We start from the raw sequence: 17,913 nt of genomic DNA on the forward strand, positions 1-17,913 counted from the left end.
CTGGCAGCTCCAGCAACCGAGACATCTGCTCTCCATTGCGACCACCCTCCTGCAGCAAACACCCTTCCCCTGCTGCTCCTCCTCCCTTCCCGCTCCGGCTCGCAGCTCGGCTCGCACCCGCCGCTTCCTTTCTTCCAACGATGTTTTCCTGCTCCACGGGGCGAAGTGTTTGCTGAACTTTCCGAGCAGTTTGGGGGGCGGGCGGGAGGATCCTGAGGCGTTTTTCCTTCTCCGCCCGCCCGGAGCAGGTTGGGGGGCAGCGAGCGGAGGAGGGATCCGCGCCCCGGGCGCAGGTCGCACACACACACGTCCTTTGGCGGAGAGGAAAGCCCTGCACTGCATCAGGGCTCCGCGAAGTTCGCCGGCTGCAGGGGCTCCCGCTGTGGAAATGGGTCGGATCAGATGGGGCTTCCTCCTCCTCCTCGCTGCCTGTGCACTTTTGTCACGAGGGCTCGCAGCCTCCGAGAAGGGCAGGCTAAGGAGGATCACGTACGTCCTGCAGCCCGGCCGGGGGGGCTCCTCTGGCAGCCGGCAGCAGCGCCCGACCCTCCTCGGCGGCGAGCAGCAGCAGCAGCGCACGTTCAATGTGCAGCTGAACACGCGCTACGGCGGCGGCCCCCTGGAGCGGACCCGGCGGATGAGCAAGCCGGGCAGCGCCGCCGTCCAGCTCCGCCTGGGACCCGCCGGCCAGGGCCACCCCAACTCCGCCGCTCACGCCTCCTCCTCCTTCGCCAAGCCGGCCCGCTTCAGCCCGCGGCTCAAGGCGCCGCCGGGCCCCCACGGCAACAGCAGCGCCGCGCTGCCCCTCCGCCAGAAGCACCAGCTGCCGCCGCTGCCGGGGTAAGGTCCCTCCCGTCCCGCACGGCCCCCGCTCCGCCACCGCAGCCCCCGGCCGCCGCCTGCCCCCCGTCGCGGCCGCTGTCGCCCCCTCGGGAGGGAGGAGAGGGCGGGGGGCTGTCCCGGGTCTGGGGGCACCGCGGCGTTGCCTGCCCTGCCCCGGTGCCCGCCCGCCCGCCGAGGGCGCCGAGCATCCGCGGCAAATGAGGCCGGGCGCGGGGCCAGCTCGCCCCGTGCCGGGAGTGCGCGGCGGGCCCCGTGCAGGAGGGAGGCGTCGAGTTCAACCGGGAGGTTTCGTGCTTCCCGCCTTCTGTCTCCGCGGCCCAGCGCCCGCCCCGCCGCCCGGCTCGGGGTGGGGAGCGGGGCTGCCCCGCCCGACACTGGTCCTTGTTTGCTGTTCCCGCAGGGTCAATGTGTGCGGGGGGCAGTGCTGCCACGGCTGGAGCAAGGCCACGGGCTCCCAGCGGTGCATCAAACGTGAGTAGCCGTGCGGTCGGGGAGGGGTGTGGGGTGAGACTCGGGGAACCGCGCTGACACCTGGAGAGGTGGTGGATGCTGAGATCGTCTGTGGGCAAGGAGGTGTTAGCTGAGCTACAGAACCCACAGGACAGGTGTAACACTCTTGCCGTCCTTAAATCCCTCCCTCCTAACCTTCACCTTTGCTGAAGGGTGAATCGTGGGTGGCTCTTGCATTTATTCTTAGCACAGATAGTGACATTTTTGGAGAGAGCTTTGTGAAGGCTTTGTATATGTGAGCATCCCCTCCCCATCAGTTCTTGGTTTTTAGGAGTTTATAGAATGGGGGGCTTAATAGGGACAAGAATCTACCAGAGAAGCACAGGTGGGGAGGAAGGAATTGCCATCTACCTACGCTGTCCCTTCACCCACGTGAATGATCCCGGGCTTACCGCATGGAATTTTTGAAGCGCTGAACAATGTTGAAGAAGTGGGTTTGATGAAGGTCCTGTAGAGTGATGTACCATTGTTGGGATAAATAGAAACACAAAATATGTGCATGAAATAACACTGATTGAGTCAATCCTGCTATGCTCTGGTTGTTCTTTCTAGTGGGAAAGCAGAATTTCTACTTTAGGCAAGATTCAGAATGATTGCAAATAGCTAAACTGGAATGATGTCATGAGGTCAGGAAAGACTGGAATGGCATATGTCTTCAGGAAGCTCCTCTAAGTATCAGTGAGACTGGGCAGATCTAGGAATATTGCTGTAGTTCAGCAGGACAGATTACTGTCCCTGAGAGAGTTGGAGTAAACAATGCTTTCAAGATTTTTTTTTTTTTTTTATTCAGTGGCTTTTGTCCCTGTGTGGGATTTTTCACAATAGGGAGCAATCACTTTTGTAGTCCTAACTAAGGTCAAGTACCTTTGGCCTGCATGGACCTGTTGCTAAGAAGCAAAGACTTTATGATAGTAGTTAAAGACAAAACTTCACCATTTCCCTACTAATTTAGACATGTATTTAAGATATTTTTCTACATTAACATTTTCAAATGCATGCTGCTGTGTTAGGTTAGTCACATTTTGCTTAACACCTTACAAGTCCTAGAATGCTTTCCTTCAGCTTACAGTGGTATTTTGAGGCTAACTGCAGAGCTTAATTAACACCTACCTTACCTTAAAGACTAATGAAAATGAAAAAAACTTAGTAATTTCAGGACATTAAATGAAAAATGTACTTTAACTGGGCTGTTGTCAACCAATTTTATTTTTGCTATTTCGAACAAAACCCAAACATTAGATTTGGTTTTTTAATGCCTTTTCTCTGTCTTCTAGTAACTTTCTTTTCCAGGCAATGTTTTTGTTTGTAAATTAAGTAATTTTCTTTGCATTTTGTCCTTTGTTTTGTCTTTTTCACTTCTCTAATTATCATTCATCTTTTCTTTTTGATTCCCTTTTATGTTTGAAGTCTTCAGTAAGGATTAAGTCAGACAATTGGGTTTTCATGGGATAGCTGTGTAGAGTTTAATTTAAATCCATTAATTACTTGGTTAGTTTATACAGTTCCTGGAGGAATGGAGTAGCAGAGACAGAGTTAAAAAGAAAGAAAGGTGGGGGAATTTTTCTCATTTTGTGCCTCTGATATTAAGCTCCCCTTAGCAGTAAATATTTTTATTCCCTGCTCTGATGCTACTCTAATTCCTCCTAGCAGTGGTATAATACACTTGGCTTGGGTTTTCTTAGTTTCACCCCTCTCTTGGCAGGCCAAGGGAAGCACTGAATGTACTGAAGTAGTCTGTTTTGTAACTTAGGCAAACCATGAGATATCATTGACTTGGTTCAGCTATGGAAGATTAGTCTCTCAGTCATAAAAGCCAGATATCACCTTTTCTGGAAACCCCTGATGTTCCTTTCAGAAGAAAAGAAAATCTATAACTGAACATCAGTTAACCCCTTTGTTTCATGTAAAATTAAGTGTTTTTAAAATTCAGATAGCAGGCTCTGTTGGTTTTGAGTGGCTTATTGCAGTAGTGGATTAACTGTGCCACAGATGCTGGCACACCTGAGCTAACTTGATGCAAAGTCAGTTTGATTCTGTCAGGGTTTATTAGTTCAGGCTCAGTATCACTTTAATAAGCTATTTAGTCCCTAGGGCCAGATTTTACTCTTTTGCATGGTGCAAAGCCCGAGTTAATAAACCCCAGACCCATACTGGCTCTTTCCAGAGCCAACTTCCATTTGTCTGCATTGTGCTTCCAGAACCAGAGTGCTGAGAGCCAGCTCTGATCAGCGAGGTTTATTAGCTCAGGTGTAATCCCAGGCTGGAACAAGCAGCATGTGTTTCTGCTCTGCTGCACCTGTGTGAATAAGCCTGCCTGGAGCCCTCAGAAAGAGGAGGTGAAGGGCAGAGGTCTGGTATTGGAGCCAGGCTCTTTCCTTCTTTCCTAGCCATGCTTTCTCACATGTGAGGCTGTAGCTGCCATCCCCTTGGGTGACTTCTGTCCAGGCAGTTGGCAGTCTGGCTGGGAGCAGAGGCAACCACATCACTTTTCCCTCAGTAGCAGCAACAGGGGGTGTTTGAAATGTTTCTGTGCAGGTCAGAGGGCAGCATCTGTACAGAAGCAAGGGAACTTAGCAAGTCCTTTTATTTAAATTTTAGTCTGAAGCTGAACTGCCTGTTGTGTTTACGTTTGTTCATGTTCTCTTGGAAACCTGACAGTCCTCAGAGGTGAGCTTCTGTCTTTCTGTAAACTGTATGAGGAGAGTGTCTACCATATCCAATTTAGACATGTAGGGTTTTCCCCACTCTGTCCCTAATATTTCAGTTTAACATTGTAAAGTTTGAAGAAATTTTCTCAAACTTAGAGTGACTTAAATTATGAAGAGCTGCATCATTCTAATTAAAAAGATGAAATGATAACACTCAGTGTTAAAAGTATTCAGAATTGCTTTATGTTGGGCATATGATGCCTAGCAATCAAAACCAGCCTTTTTGAAGCTTTCCGAACATCCACCTTCAGGTAAAGACAAAGGTGGGAAAAATTGAACCACAACAGTAAACATATTGCAAAGTTAGAAGCACGTGAAAGGGTTTAGGACAAGGATTGTCTTCCAGTCATAGTTATCATAGGTTATAATCTGTGCAAGTGCAGTAATGAGATACCACCAAGGCTGGAGACACCATGTTTGTTAGTACTTGTTGCATAACAGAGCTTTATAGAAATGTTAATTAGCTCTGTAACATGTCTGTAAGGCAAGTAAAGCTGAGAGTGTGGGGTTTTTATTGCTTCATTTATGGAAATTAAACCATAGGTTAAATGTGGTCTTGGACAAGTTATAACAACTGTCAGGAAGGCCTGTGCTGGAAATCAGGAGTTCCCACCACCCAACTGTGTGTTTATCCTGTTGAAATCTGTTGTCTCCTACTTTATTACTTACTACTAAATTTCTGTTAGTTAAAACTACCTCTACAAAATATGCTCTTCTGTTTGTTCTCATTTTGTTTGTTTAATGGTAGAAGGAACTATTGTCAATGTTGGGAATGTAAGTGAAAATTACCTATTGTATGGAGAATCTGGTATCTTAAAAAGATAAATGAGAAGAACCGCCTTGTTATAGTAGTAAATCCCTTGTAAAATGTATAATATGTTTTGTCTGGAGTATAAATAGCAGTTGTTTGTGAGCGTTCTCAATGTAAACTGGATGGTTAAAAAAGTGAGAAGGAGAGAGCTAGCAGTTTTTAATGGCTTAGTTCCTTACCACAAAGGTGTAAGAGGCTCACAGGGCAGAGAGGTGAGGAAGTGGATTTTGCAGAAAAACATTTAGAGTAAATTTTCTGTAGGGAGAGAAATTGCCGTCTATGTACAACCCAGGTATGCCATCATTGTCAATTAAGATTAAAAGGGCCTTAAGTCATTCTTAGCTAAAGGTGTTGTGTGCATGCATGTGTTCTATACATAGGGCTAGTACTTTGGTGTTTGAACTGGTCTGGATTCTAGGAGTTTGATCATGAGCTGTTTATCATCTGTTGGGGCACCTTGGGAAGGTCGTCAGAAAATAGGAAAGTCTGTTGGCTTTTTCTTTGTATTGAAAGAGTATCTTGTTAATTTTCTTTTTTAAAAGTCTTTCTGACTCAGTGTTAAATAAAGACATTTGAGGTTTATTTTTCAGAATAAGAAAATAGACAACAGTAGATATTTGCTGCTGGAGAGACAGGAGACTAGAGAGTTATGTAAATACCTGCCCTGAGGAAGGGTCCCCTTTGTTCCATTTCAGAATCTGCTTGGCCTCTGCTTGTGTAGTGCAGTTCAGTTTGAGCCACCCCTCCCTAAATTTCTAGAGCTGTACTTCTTGCTGTGGCTGAGTAAGCATGCTACAGCTTTGTGTCTCCTTCAGGACATGGGCACCTGACAGTGTGACCAGTGGTTTCAGATCACCTGGATGGACTGTGCCCTAAGTTGCTTCCAGCTTGTTTCTGAATTTCTTGGGGAAGGTGCGGAAGTGTTGCATGCTTAGGTCTTGTTCTGGAATGGGATTTAGGATCCAGACCTGGAAACTTAGAAACATACGCGAGTCATCCAGTTTAGACATAAAACTGTATCACTAAATATTTTAGTGTGGGTTGCTCAGAGTACTCTTTTTCTGTCTTCAGCTCTTAGAAAGTGGTGTCCAGCAGAGCTGTACTTTTCATCATTAGAACCAAGTACTTCAAGTGTTTGCAGCTGTGCTTCTTGGAGGTTTTTTGGTCACAACTAGTTCCTGAGGCTTGTGCTTAATCAGTTTTGTGGCTTTGAGTTTTACCAGGCTCTGTTTATTTACATTGTGTATACAAAGCCTAACTATAGCATACTGTGTCCAAATGTTGTTTCTTCTCATTCTAAAACCATCATCTCTGTAAAAGCAGTATCAATCTCCTTCAAATTATGTCTAAATCAAAATTTAATGTCTGAGTTCTAATGAGACAGACTTTGACCCCCTGTGACTGACCTATACATTAGCCCTTTTTGATCTAGCCTTTGATGTGGTTTTTAAACAACTCAGAATTGAAAAACTGAAAGCTTGAGAAGCTTGATTTTGCCTTTGCTGTGCTTGCTACTGTAATATGTGAATGGAACTTTTGAATTTCATGTACAGGAAATGGGCTTTTGTAGTGGAAGAGCTCTTGTTACCCCTTGATGGTAATTCTACTCTGCTTTATTTTTCACTTACTGCTCTTGGAAGGGGCTTGAATGACGGGGTCCAAATTCTTGTAGTCTTTGTCTATGATAGCAAGCATCATGAAACTGATTCATAGATAAAACCTTTTGAGTCTGATGACCTGAGGCCATGGGCATGTGTGTTTCAGGGCTTACTGTTCCATTTTGGGGAAGGTGTAGTCTGGTCTTGTGGAATGTATGCTAATATGAGGCTGACATACATTAGGTGTGTTCTTGGACTGCTCGTGTTTTGAGTTTAGCTTTTTATTATTTAGATTTTTTTTTTTGCGTCCTAAATAGAATGCGTACACCTCAAGATGGTCCCACAACACAAACCAAACCTCTGTAAGTGCAGTTGGTACAACAGCTTCAGGAGAGACTGACCTCAATTGGCAGTAATGCAGACTTTGAGCACAGTCTCTGTCTCCTGGCCGTGGTTGGCAGCCAACCTCCCTCCTGTGAGACCAGGCTGTAAAAGAGCTGTGAGAAGATGGGAGAGCTGTTAGCTGCTGCCTGCTTTACACATGACCCTGCCATGTGCCATTCCCTCATTTTGGTGAGGAAACTTCAGACCACAATTAGTATGAAGTGAAACATGCCCAGCCTTCTCTTTGTGAGACACTGGGGACTTTACTGGAAACAAGCTTATAATGGTACATAGTTCTGTTTCATACAAATACTACAAGTGTGTATAGAATAAAGACAGAACAGCAACAAAAAAGACAGCCTTAAAAGAAACTTGTCAAGATGCTGTGCTGTCACACTGGAGCAGATGACAGATTGATGGTGAACTTGTTCAGCTCATTGCAGCAGTTAGTGTTAACAAAAAAAGCAAGACCTGCAGTAAAGTTGTGGTAAATCGGCAGTGGATAAAACGTCCTGAACTCTTTCCTTCTTAGTAGAGAGTCAGAAGGAACACAGAAAACTGAGATGTTTTTTCCCTTCTGTTTCAATTCCCTGGCTGTTTGTTTTCAGTGTGTAACTTGCAAGTGGAGTAGAAAGCTGTGTAGGTGCCAGGGAAAGCTGTGGTTCATCTAAACAGTTGTGCACTGCCTGGTTCTGCACGTGTGTTGGAACAAGATGATGTATTGCCAGAGAAGTGATACTTTGATACTCACAGTACTAGTCATACGCCTCTCTTCTTGCAGCCACTCTTCCTGAGCATAGAGAAGGGAAGAGCTGGAAGGGAACATGCTCCTCTCTTCTTCCTGTCCTGCAAAGTGGCTTTGTGTATGGGGTCAGGGAGCCTCCCAACCTTGGGAAAAGCAGGACTGTAGCAAGGAGTGGGGTTCTGCTCTCTGAGGCTTTGAGAAGAGTGCAACCTTCATCATCAAGGGCTGCTTGTGCCGACTGATCCTGCCTTAAAGCAAACTTGGGTTGCCTGGAAATTTTAGGATCTGTGGAGGGTAGATGAAGAGGGGCACACACCTCCCTGAGTTGTCTCCTTGTTCAAACTCTGGAGTACTGGATATTGACAGATTATTGATGACTCAGGTCCTCAAGTCAGTCCATGTTTTGTAACTGATATGTTAGTTGCTGGGTTGGGTTTGAGTTTTCTGTCTTCAGTTGGCTTTTTGTTCTGCCTTTAAAAGCAGCAGTGCTTGTGTAGCCGAATTTATTCCTAGAAAATAGATCCTGTGCATTGACTATAGAAAGAAAGCAAATCTTTAGCATTTCTCCACGTTTATGACTGCACACTGAGGGGGAACAAGCATTTTACATGTCAGTAAGGCAAGATGTTCATTTAAATACAGAGCTAAAAATAGGTCTGTTTGGGCATGTTCTTTTTTTTGTGAAGCGCAGGTAATAATCCCTGCATATGGGAAATTGTTTTGTGTCCTATGGCAAGATTTACCTTTTTTATAATTGAGATCAGGTTTTTATTCTCCAAATGGCAATTTAGGCCGGGAATTTGAGAGAAGCTCAACCAAATTGTGAACTCTTATTGAGAGTTGGTTGAATTTAGGGAAAACTTTATTATACTTACTCTTTTGCTTACTGTATTGTGATTAATATTTTTTTCCTGTAGTCTTTCTCTTTTGTGTAACACTTCAGTTGTCTGAATCCTGCATCCAGTTAAATATTCTCAGTTGCCTTTTTACTGAACTTGTCTTAGTTTGTTCAGTTTCTGCCATATTTATTATGAAGTATTTCGCAATAAAATGAGTAAGCACTATGCTAAGAAATGTTAAGAGAATTAAAAGGATTTCATACTGGGATGTTAATCACTTGAACAGGAAAAACAGTGTGTAATGTGTGAATCTGCTGGTTTCCTTGGCTTAGCCTGTTCTGCAGTGAACAGTTTTTATTTTTATTTGTGGGCGCTGGAATGATAAAGGGATTTGTAGCATGTGAAATGTTTGTGTTGTCAGAATATGCATAGTTATGATCTCCTATAAGTAAATACTTTAAAATGTCCCTCAGATTGTACAGTCTTAACTATTTATATTACATAAACTCCAATAAACACAACATGAATGAAAATACCAAGTGTCAAACAGTTGCTGATTGAATAATGCATCCTTTTGCTGAAGTTAAGCTTTTAAAGTATTTGACTACAGTTGCTATTCAGTACTGATAAATCTTGGTTTTTAGAGATTATATTATGGAGATACGTAGAATGTTATTAGTAAAGTACATGATGTTGCCATTAGGTTAAGAGAAACTTTTTTTGTGTGTTTGTTTTAAAAGAAATATGTGTGCCAAAAGCATTGTTTTTTGTTTCCTTCCCTTCCTGGAGGTCATGTTTACATGCCAGTGTGGGAATGAATCTGATGGTTTGAAGTGGACAGCAAAGAATTCCAACGCATGCTTTCATTTGAAGTATATTTAAGGAAATAATTCCTTTAGACCATATAGTTATGATAAAAACAAGTTCCTGTGTAGAAAGACATGGATGGTTGTGATATTAACTCCATTAGTAGTGTAGAGGTCACACAGGTTTTCTGTAGTTAATGTACAGTAATTTCACGACTACAAGGCACAGCAGATTGTAAAGCGCACCTCCGTGAGTCAGTAAATTTCGCAACTTTGTAGATCATATAAGGCGCATAGGACTATAAGGCGCGCTTTTATTTGCAGCAAGGATCCACACACAACAAAGTAATGAATTACTGACAGGTGCTCAATTTGCAAACATTTTTCACAGATCGGTGTAGCCTTTAAATGCAGCCCCAGGCACACCCTCCCCATGCCACAGGCCCTGGCACTCCCAACCACCCCCAGCACTGGCTAGCACGGCTCACGGCTCCCAGCTCCCACCGCGCGGCCGCAGCTCCCGCGGGTCCTGGCTCGACTCGCAGCTCGCACTTCCGGGTTGGCAAATTTCTGAACTTTGTCCATATATAAGGTGCATCCGGACTATAAGACTCACTTCTGGGTTTGGACCAAAAATTTAGTCAAAAGGGTGCACCTTATAGTTATGAAATTACTGTAATTTCTTAGGATTGCATTAAAGTCATTTCAACTTTTCCCTTTTGGTAAAATGGTCTTACAACTAGGTTGTATGACCCTTGGTTGCAAATTTGTCTCTCCTCCATTCTCAATGAATGTTTAGAATTACTGGATATATTTCTAGTAAACTTTTCAGTTTCTGAAACCTCTTTGGTGTGAGATACTCGGAGAGCTAGCTCCCCAAAAAAGCATTAGCTTCAGTGAGCTTTTGGATTTCAAGACTCCAGCTGCATCCTCAGTCCTGACAATGGCTTAATCCTTAAAAGGGTATTCAGAGTAAAAGCAAAAAAATAAGTAGTAGGCTAAGCAGTAGGGTGGCTCTGAGAACAGGAAATTCTGCAAAACATTGCTCTTCTTCAGGATATGTCAGCACCATGTTCAGATTTTTCTGAGGGAAGCTGGAATATGCCTCTTTCCTTTCAGAACCCACAGCTTGTTGCCTTCCAAGGAAAGCGCTTCACTGCTTTTCTTCTGGAATCGGTTGGGGATCATCACTCAGTCTTTCAACCCAGCAGGAGTTAAAGGTGCCTTTGTATCACAGCTTTTTGTTTAGGATGTGCACTCAACCAAGATGAGCTTTCATTTGGTTTCCTTGTGTGCTTGAGGAATAAAAATCTTTCATTCATGAAATAAGGCACTATTTGTTATTCCTGTAACAGTATTCCTATGTTGCATGTAAATAAACTTGAAAACTCTGCCTGAAGCACAGATGTATCCATGTCATGTATCCATGTTTGTTTTCCCCTTTTCTGTAAACTTGATGCATACATCATTTCTCAACCACTTTGTGCTGGAATCTGAAACAGCTCTATACTTAAAATCCTCTTTCCAATTGCTGTATTTTCTATTATTTGCCCTCTGATATGTATTGTGCCTGGCAGGATTTACACACTTCTATGGCAGAAGTTGATATATACTGTGCCAATATGCACTGTGATTAAATTTGTTGGGAGTCTGTGCATTCTGTTTAAACTGATGCTGGACTATTATGTGTGCTCAAGAGGAAAAAAAATGGTAATTTTCACATGGTAAAAGAAGGAAATGTGGTAGATGGGTACGTTAGAAATAGCATAAGACTAACAAGACTGTTGTAGTCAAATTATTAAAAATTCAGGAATGACATTGAAAATGTTTGTGGACATTTAAGTACAAACCAAGAGCAGTTGCTTGTTAAAGGGAATGCTTAAAGATGGAGCTGAGACTAAAAGGCTAGAAACTTGGGTGCAGGAAACTTTTGAGATATTAAAATTTGTTTATTGTGAGTTTCTCACTGAAAAATAAATTTTTGTGGATTTCTCTTCTCCACAGGGAAATAAACTTGTGAATGTTTTATTACTTTTGAGGAAGTCAAAATAAGTGATTAGTGTAGGAATGAGATTGCAATGATCTTAATCCAGGAATTAGCATTAGTTTAACATTACTTTAATACAAACATTTTAGGACAAGTGGAGTCAGTTATACTTGTATTTTGATTCATTTGAGGGGACAAAACATAAATTTTTATCTCAGCTCCTTCTATACCTGACAATGTTTTATACTTACTGATTCCACTAATAAATTATGCTTAATTTAGAATGTATTAAAACAATTTACATTCAGTATATGTAGAAGCTTTAAAATATTTGTGTTTTGAAACGATAATAAACCTTTTATTTTAAGTCTTGCTTCTGCAAATATTTATATACATTTTTACTGTAATGACATGAACACATGGACTAAAAAGTGTGTATGTATATCAGTCCCAAACCAACGTAAAATGTTTTGGAAGGGGTGTGTTTAAACCTAATGGTAATGTTATTTTATCCTTGATTTTCTGAAAGAATGTCACAAATACAACCATACCAGACCTGATATGCATTTGTCAGTAGTCGTCTATCTGAAAGAGTGGTGAGCAGTAGTTGATTAGGGAAAGAGGTATAAAAAGGATGAGCATTCTGGGATACAGTTTTGGGCTTTTTTGTGGCTTAGGCACTTCCAAAGCAAATATGTCACTGTGACTTTATTTTTAGTAGATACAGATTACATAGTCTTAAAACCAAACAAACCCAAAATAATTCCTGTTTCCTCCACACTGTATGGAGTCTGGCTTAGCTGGAGCTGTGCTTTGCATTGGTACCTAGAAAGGTGTTGGTTTTGGCTACTGCTCCAGGGTTTTGACTACTGCTGAGCAGCACTGGCACAGCACCAGCAGTGTCTCTCAACATTCCTTCCGCCATCAATAGGCTGGGGGTGGGTAAGATTCTGGGAGGGGATGCAACTGGGACAACTGGCCTAAACTGACCAAAGGGATATTCCATACCCTATGACATCAGCTCAGAAAAGCTAAGCAAATGTGAAGAAACAGAGGGCATTTGTTATTTCCGAAACTTGCCTTCTGGTGCAACCCCTATATGTGCTGAAACCCTGCTTCCTGGGAAGTGGCTGAACATCACTTGCTGATGGAAAGTAAAGAATAAACCTGTTTGTTTGGGGTTTCTTTGCTTCTGTACACACAAACAAAACTTTGGTTTTGCTTTAGTAAACTGCCTAATCTCAACCTATGGGTTGTTTTTAATCTTATTTCCTCTGTCTAGCTGGGGACTGATAGAGCAGCTTAGTGGACACTTGGCATCCAGCCAAAGCCAACCCCACCACAAACCCTACTTCCAGAAAGTGAGGGAAGATTGGTTATATTGTCTATGCCTGGCCTTACAATGTGGCCAACTTCAGTGGCACAGAAAGTTTTGGATGTCACAGCAAAGTGTGTCAAAGAGCAGATCAGTCAACCTCTGACAGAAAAATCTATTGGGGCTTTTTAAACACAAAACCATCACTCTTGCTCAGGAAGTTGCTGAGCCTCTAATTCTTAAAAGGTGTAGTGGCATGAAGTTTTATTGTGTCTTATCCTGTCCTTAAGCATCCACCTTAGTTCAGTGTTCTCCCTCCATTACTAAGTGGATCTTTAATCTGACCCACTAAGCTTAGTCTCATTATTTGCATCTTTGCCAAGCTCCATTTTGAATTTCCAGCCATGACCTCCTTGAATTGGATAGGACAAAGCCATTTGCCTTTAACAGCAGTATATTGGCATGCTTTTCAGTTTTGTACTTAATACTTCCACACTTCAGATTTTGGAAGCTTAGCTTTATGGAAAATACTGGTGTTTTCAGTTTTATGGGCCATTATTGTTGTCTTCAAAGAAAATAATTAGGTCATTCATTTGGCACACTACAGCTGTCTTGGACGTTTTAGAAACTAAACTGCTGTATTATATCAATTAAAATGTTCATTTTAATTCTTTCCTAAAAACGTGATCTTTTATCCAGTTTTGTGATCTTCTATTATGCAACATTAATGAAGTACTTCAGTCATAAAGTTAATTGCTGTGAAGATCTAATGGATGGGGTTTTCAACCTGTTGTCACTTGTCTTTTATAACATAGTTGCTGTGTCTCCTGATGCTTCTTTTGTTAAAGGCCAGTTAGAGTAATGCAGTTTGTCCTGCAGAGCATTTGCTTTATGTACATGTAATGTGTTTCAGGGTTTACATTGCTGTCAGTGAAGTAAGAGTGTTCAAGTCTATGTAGGCAAAAAGGATGAGGTAACTTCATAACAGGTTCTGTTTTTAGCTTTATAGTTTTAAATTCACTGAAAGCTTCACTTTACTAAGTAGAAACTCAAGTTTTTGTAGGCTTCTGATACACAACTTTGGTTCTTAACTACAGGAAAAAGAGTTGCAGTTTTTTCAGGATTGTCTTTTGTGTATATTTTGTATATATATAGTTCTTCACTTTTGAGAGGAGAAATGCTGTGATCAGTGTCCTGGCAGAGTGGATTTTTTTTTTTTTTCATGATGACTTTTATGTGGTGTGGTCCTATTAGCTTACTCCTGTGTTGTATCATTGGTTTTTAAATAATTTCTTGAGAAACTTAGAGGTTAGTATGTGCACATCTATAAATCTCCAGAAATATATGAAAACTTTCTTAATGTAAAAATGGGAGTTTTGAAAGTCTTCTTGCATTTTTTGAAAGAATTTTTTTGAGATGTTTTTCTAAAGCACTCTGAGCTGGGCCCGAATTCTTTCCTGTAATCTTTGCATGTTTCATACAGATGACTCAAGTGATGAGGTTACTCTTCTGGCCTTAAGAGTCTCTCCAAACCCAGTGAAATTTAATTAGAATTTTAGGCTCCTGAATTTATTTTCCAAGAAATAATTTATTTCAGTCATGTACATGTAAATGAATTATCACTGTTTCTAGCAAAATCTAAGTTTTATAAAGGAAGCGTAAGGAAGACTTGACTTACCTATTACAGCATACGCTTGTTGCAAATCCCTTCTCAAGTTTACAGTGAAAATGGTCTTCAGTCTTCCAGCAGTCAAAGACAAGACAGAGTCTTGAAAGAAATAGAAGTAAATTAGAGCAAATGATTACTGTTGTGTTGCCAGGGAGGTGCATAATATGCAGTCAAGGTAGCCTAGCTAAGTGTTACTGAGAAGAAGGTAAGTTTCACATGGAGGGCAAAGTGTATGAAAAAACCATGTAAAATTCAAGTTTCAGTTGTAGGGCAATTCTGGTGTCATGTGCAGCTGGTATATATGATACCTCTGCCAGTGGATAAACTAGGCCTCCAAACTAACAGTCCCATCCTAATGAGTTAATTCCTATATATTCTTGTGCATTTAATTTATTTTTATATATAGAAATATGTATTAGAACTTGATTGAAGTGTCAAGTACTCTATTTGGACCAGGGCTGCAGACTGATTTTTTTTTTTTAAATTATATAATTGGTTGGTTGGATGTATCTGAATATGGTGCAGAATCCCATGTTGTAGCTTAATATCTTAACTTATTATTTTAATTTTTTTTATACTTAATAACTTATTTAAACCTGTTTTAGTAAAAAATTTATCACCAGATATATAATTTTGTTGATGTTAAAAGATCTTTAACAATGTTAAAAATATGCTTAATTTGTGGGAACAAAGTAGCCATGGTTTTTTTCTTGTACATGCTTCACTGTATATCATCTTTAATGTGACTAATGAAGAAATTATTTTCTTTGCTATCTTTTAATGCTAATTTGTGTCATTTAGATAAGAGAATTGATTTGTTTTGCTGTCTTTATGTGATGCAAATTTTAGCATCCAAAATAAATCCTCAAGGTAGACATTCCTTTGCAGTATTACGTATATATATAATCAGCAATTGCTTTTGCTTTCTTTTCTCCCTCCATTTTTTGGATGGGATTTGCTGCTCCTCCAAGTTTCTTGTTCATTCAGAACTTGAACTTCTTGTTCAACAGAACTGCATTAACTAGGTCTACAAGCTGGGTGTTGGGTCTAGGCTGCTTATTCAGACTCCCTCTGTAGTCACAAGACAGAGCAATGCAAAGCAGTGTGATTAATCCTCTCTGAAGGCAAATTGTATTTTAAGGAATCTGATCCCTTTTCACTGATGGTACAAAGGATCTATAGAAGCTGGTCTGGGATAATCCCAAGCAGCACCTGTCTGTTTTTTCCTAGGTGTAGCAATGTCTTTGTAGTAGCAGTTCACATCTCGTGTGTTGCTGTGCTGGGGATACTGCAGGGAATGCCCTTTGGTTTTAGAGGGGGAAGGGCTGAATTGCTTCACGCTTCTCTGCATCATTTTGGCGATCTATAATGTGGCTGTAGGGATTCATTCTAGGTACTTATGTAGCATCTGATTTTAACATTGTAGTAAAATGAATCCCAGCCTAGATCACTAGTAAAATTCTGTATCTGTGCAATATTGTTTCATCAGATGCAGTTTAGGTTTTTAAAGTAACGAGGAGAAGGGACGCTGAGCAGAAAGGAGGAAGATTTGAAATAATGCTGTATTTCTCGATTTAAGTAGTGCATTTCGTATTTTTTAGATCCAGCACTTTACTTTTTGAAATTGTTCAAATGTTGTGCATGTCTGTTGTTCAAGAAATCAGTAAAAGTTATACGAACTTGTATATTGTCTTTTGTGGAACTTAGTGTTGCTCTCTCCTACTCCAGTTAAAACTAACAATTAATACCTTTTTTTATTGTGGGGAGGGTTTGCATTTTCCTTTGTGCTTTGTTTCACAGGCACTCTTTAAAATGTCTTTTCTTAGCTAACTGTGCACCACCGTGCCAAAACGGAGGGATGTGCCTGCGACCTCAGCTGTGTGTGTGTAAACCAGGAACAAAAGGTAATTCCTGTGAGGATACAGTCGTGCAAGACACCTCTTCCACTGGAGACCGGAGCCCCGTTGTTCCCCCGTGGCCCATCCCCCAGCAGGCTGCCCAGCAGACCTTCTCTCAGAAGGTGCAGGTCCCACCAAAGGTTGGCCCTATGGCTCAGATGGCGTTCACAATCAAGCAGAAGCCTCCTGTTGGGTTAACTCAGCAAATGCAACCACAGTAAGTGTTTTCTTTGCTTTCAAAGAAGTCCAGTATGTCAGATTTATAAAATGTTATTCCTTGCAAGTGTTTTCAAAAAATCATACTTGGAAACTGTTGCAGATTTTTTGAAACAGCTTCTTATTTTAACTGTAAGATTTCAGTGGATGTTTAGACTTCTATTACTTATGAGTCAGATTTCCTTACCTGAACAGAATAACCCATGCTACCACTCAACTTCTGTTTTCCTTAGAAGGATACTGCTGTACTAATTTTAGAGGAATTTTTCTTAAACTCAAAAGGTCACCAGTGTAAATTATCCTAGAACAAACTCTGACATGGAATTCCGACACCATGTGTAACTGAGGAGAGTAAGATTTGGTGTTTCTGTTCTTGTTTCTTGTATTTGCATTATGTTTTCTCTTTTCATGTAAGTGTGTGTGGCTGTGCTACAATGAATACTTGTGCTTACTTGTGTTTGAGGTTTGGGAGTGTATCTGACTGCCATAAGCAGCAAGGAAACACCCATCTTGTTAGAGAATTTTTTCTCTGCCTCTTTAGTAGCTGGTGGCTTAGCCAGTCTTTGATATTATTTCTCTGAGCTTTAAATGCTTAATGTGAGTCTGAAATTTCTGTAATTGTACTGTTGTTTTTATTGATGTGTGCAACCTTAATTTGTTTCAAGATCCCGTTTGATACGGGGGGAGGGAGGTGCACAGGAGGGTGACATTGAAGTGGAATGTGAGCAGGTTTAGGTGTTTTCAACTACTGCTGTCCTTCCTCTTTCAGGTGAAGTCAGTGACAAAAAGTGTTTCTGTCCTGTAACAGGTGTTGTTTTTGGACGGGTTGCTTTTGCTTTTAAAGAAGGGGCAGTCTGTCTTGCTTCTAGTCTCCAGAGCAAGATAATCAGGACTAGGAAATAAATTGTGTTTTCCTGTGTTTGAAACTGAATGTGTAAAAACGAATGTGGAAGGGTGGTGTGTGATTATAGAGTTCTGCACCTGAGTCATCATAGGCTCCTGACAACGAAGTGCCACTTCGTTTCTAAAGCTATGTCTGAGAACAGAGATCATTGAACACTCCCAGTGTTATTTATTGTCTCATAACCCCTTTATCAGTTTTTTTTTTCCCCTCCCAAACCCTTCTAATTCTTTGTGTTTACTGTGGATCCAGAAGCTAAGCTAGTTTCCTACATATCTTGTGTAGTAAGAAGAGAAATTTACCTGAATTCCCCTGGAGCTCTAAGCCCTAAGACAGTATGTTCGTTAAGAAAGGTAGAAGGTGAAGCACTGAGGGCTTTAGGAAAAATTACATCCATAGTCTGGAAAGACAGAGAAATTGCTACTCAATTTTAGTATTTCCTAGTACTCTGAGTCCAGTTTTCTTCCTACCAGTGAAGCAAGGGTTATTGAAGTGACTAATATGAAGGGGAAATTTCCAGTGAAATCATCAAACTTTTTTCCTATTTCCTCTCCAGACCAGCTAGACTCACCTGGTGTCTCTGCTTGGCCCCATAAAGAGCTGTACAAAAACTCCAGACAATTCCTGTCTTATCAGTAGTGATTCCTATAGAGTATACTTTCTTTTTACTCCCTCCCTGGACA

General features: G+C 41.4%; 1 protein-coding gene across 6 annotated transcripts in view; it reads left to right on the plus strand.

The window, feature by feature from the left end:
• Positions 1-302: 302 nt before the first annotated feature.
• The window catches only part of LTBP1 (latent transforming growth factor beta binding protein 1), a 189,190-nt gene continuing 171,579 nt past the window's right edge, over positions 303-17,913 (plus strand). For 2 of the 6 annotated variants that reach the window (XM_033055517.2, XM_033055518.2), the window contains exons 1-3: positions 304-840; positions 1,244-1,314; positions 16,042-16,330. In XM_033055517.2, coding sequence (XP_032911408.1) covers positions 389-840; positions 1,244-1,314; positions 16,042-16,330 — 812 coding nt within the window. In that variant the 5' untranslated portion in view covers positions 304-388. Of the gene's footprint in view, positions 841-1,243; positions 1,315-16,041; positions 16,331-17,913 lie in introns of all 6 variants that reach the window. The other 4 variants (XM_033055515.2, XM_033055516.2, XM_033055519.2 and 1 more) reach the window with 4 other exon arrangements.

This window comes from Catharus ustulatus, chromosome 3, assembly GCF_009819885.2.
Source record: "Catharus ustulatus isolate bCatUst1 chromosome 3, bCatUst1.pri.v2, whole genome shotgun sequence".
NCBI lineage: Eukaryota > Metazoa > Chordata > Aves > Passeriformes > Turdidae > Catharus > Catharus ustulatus.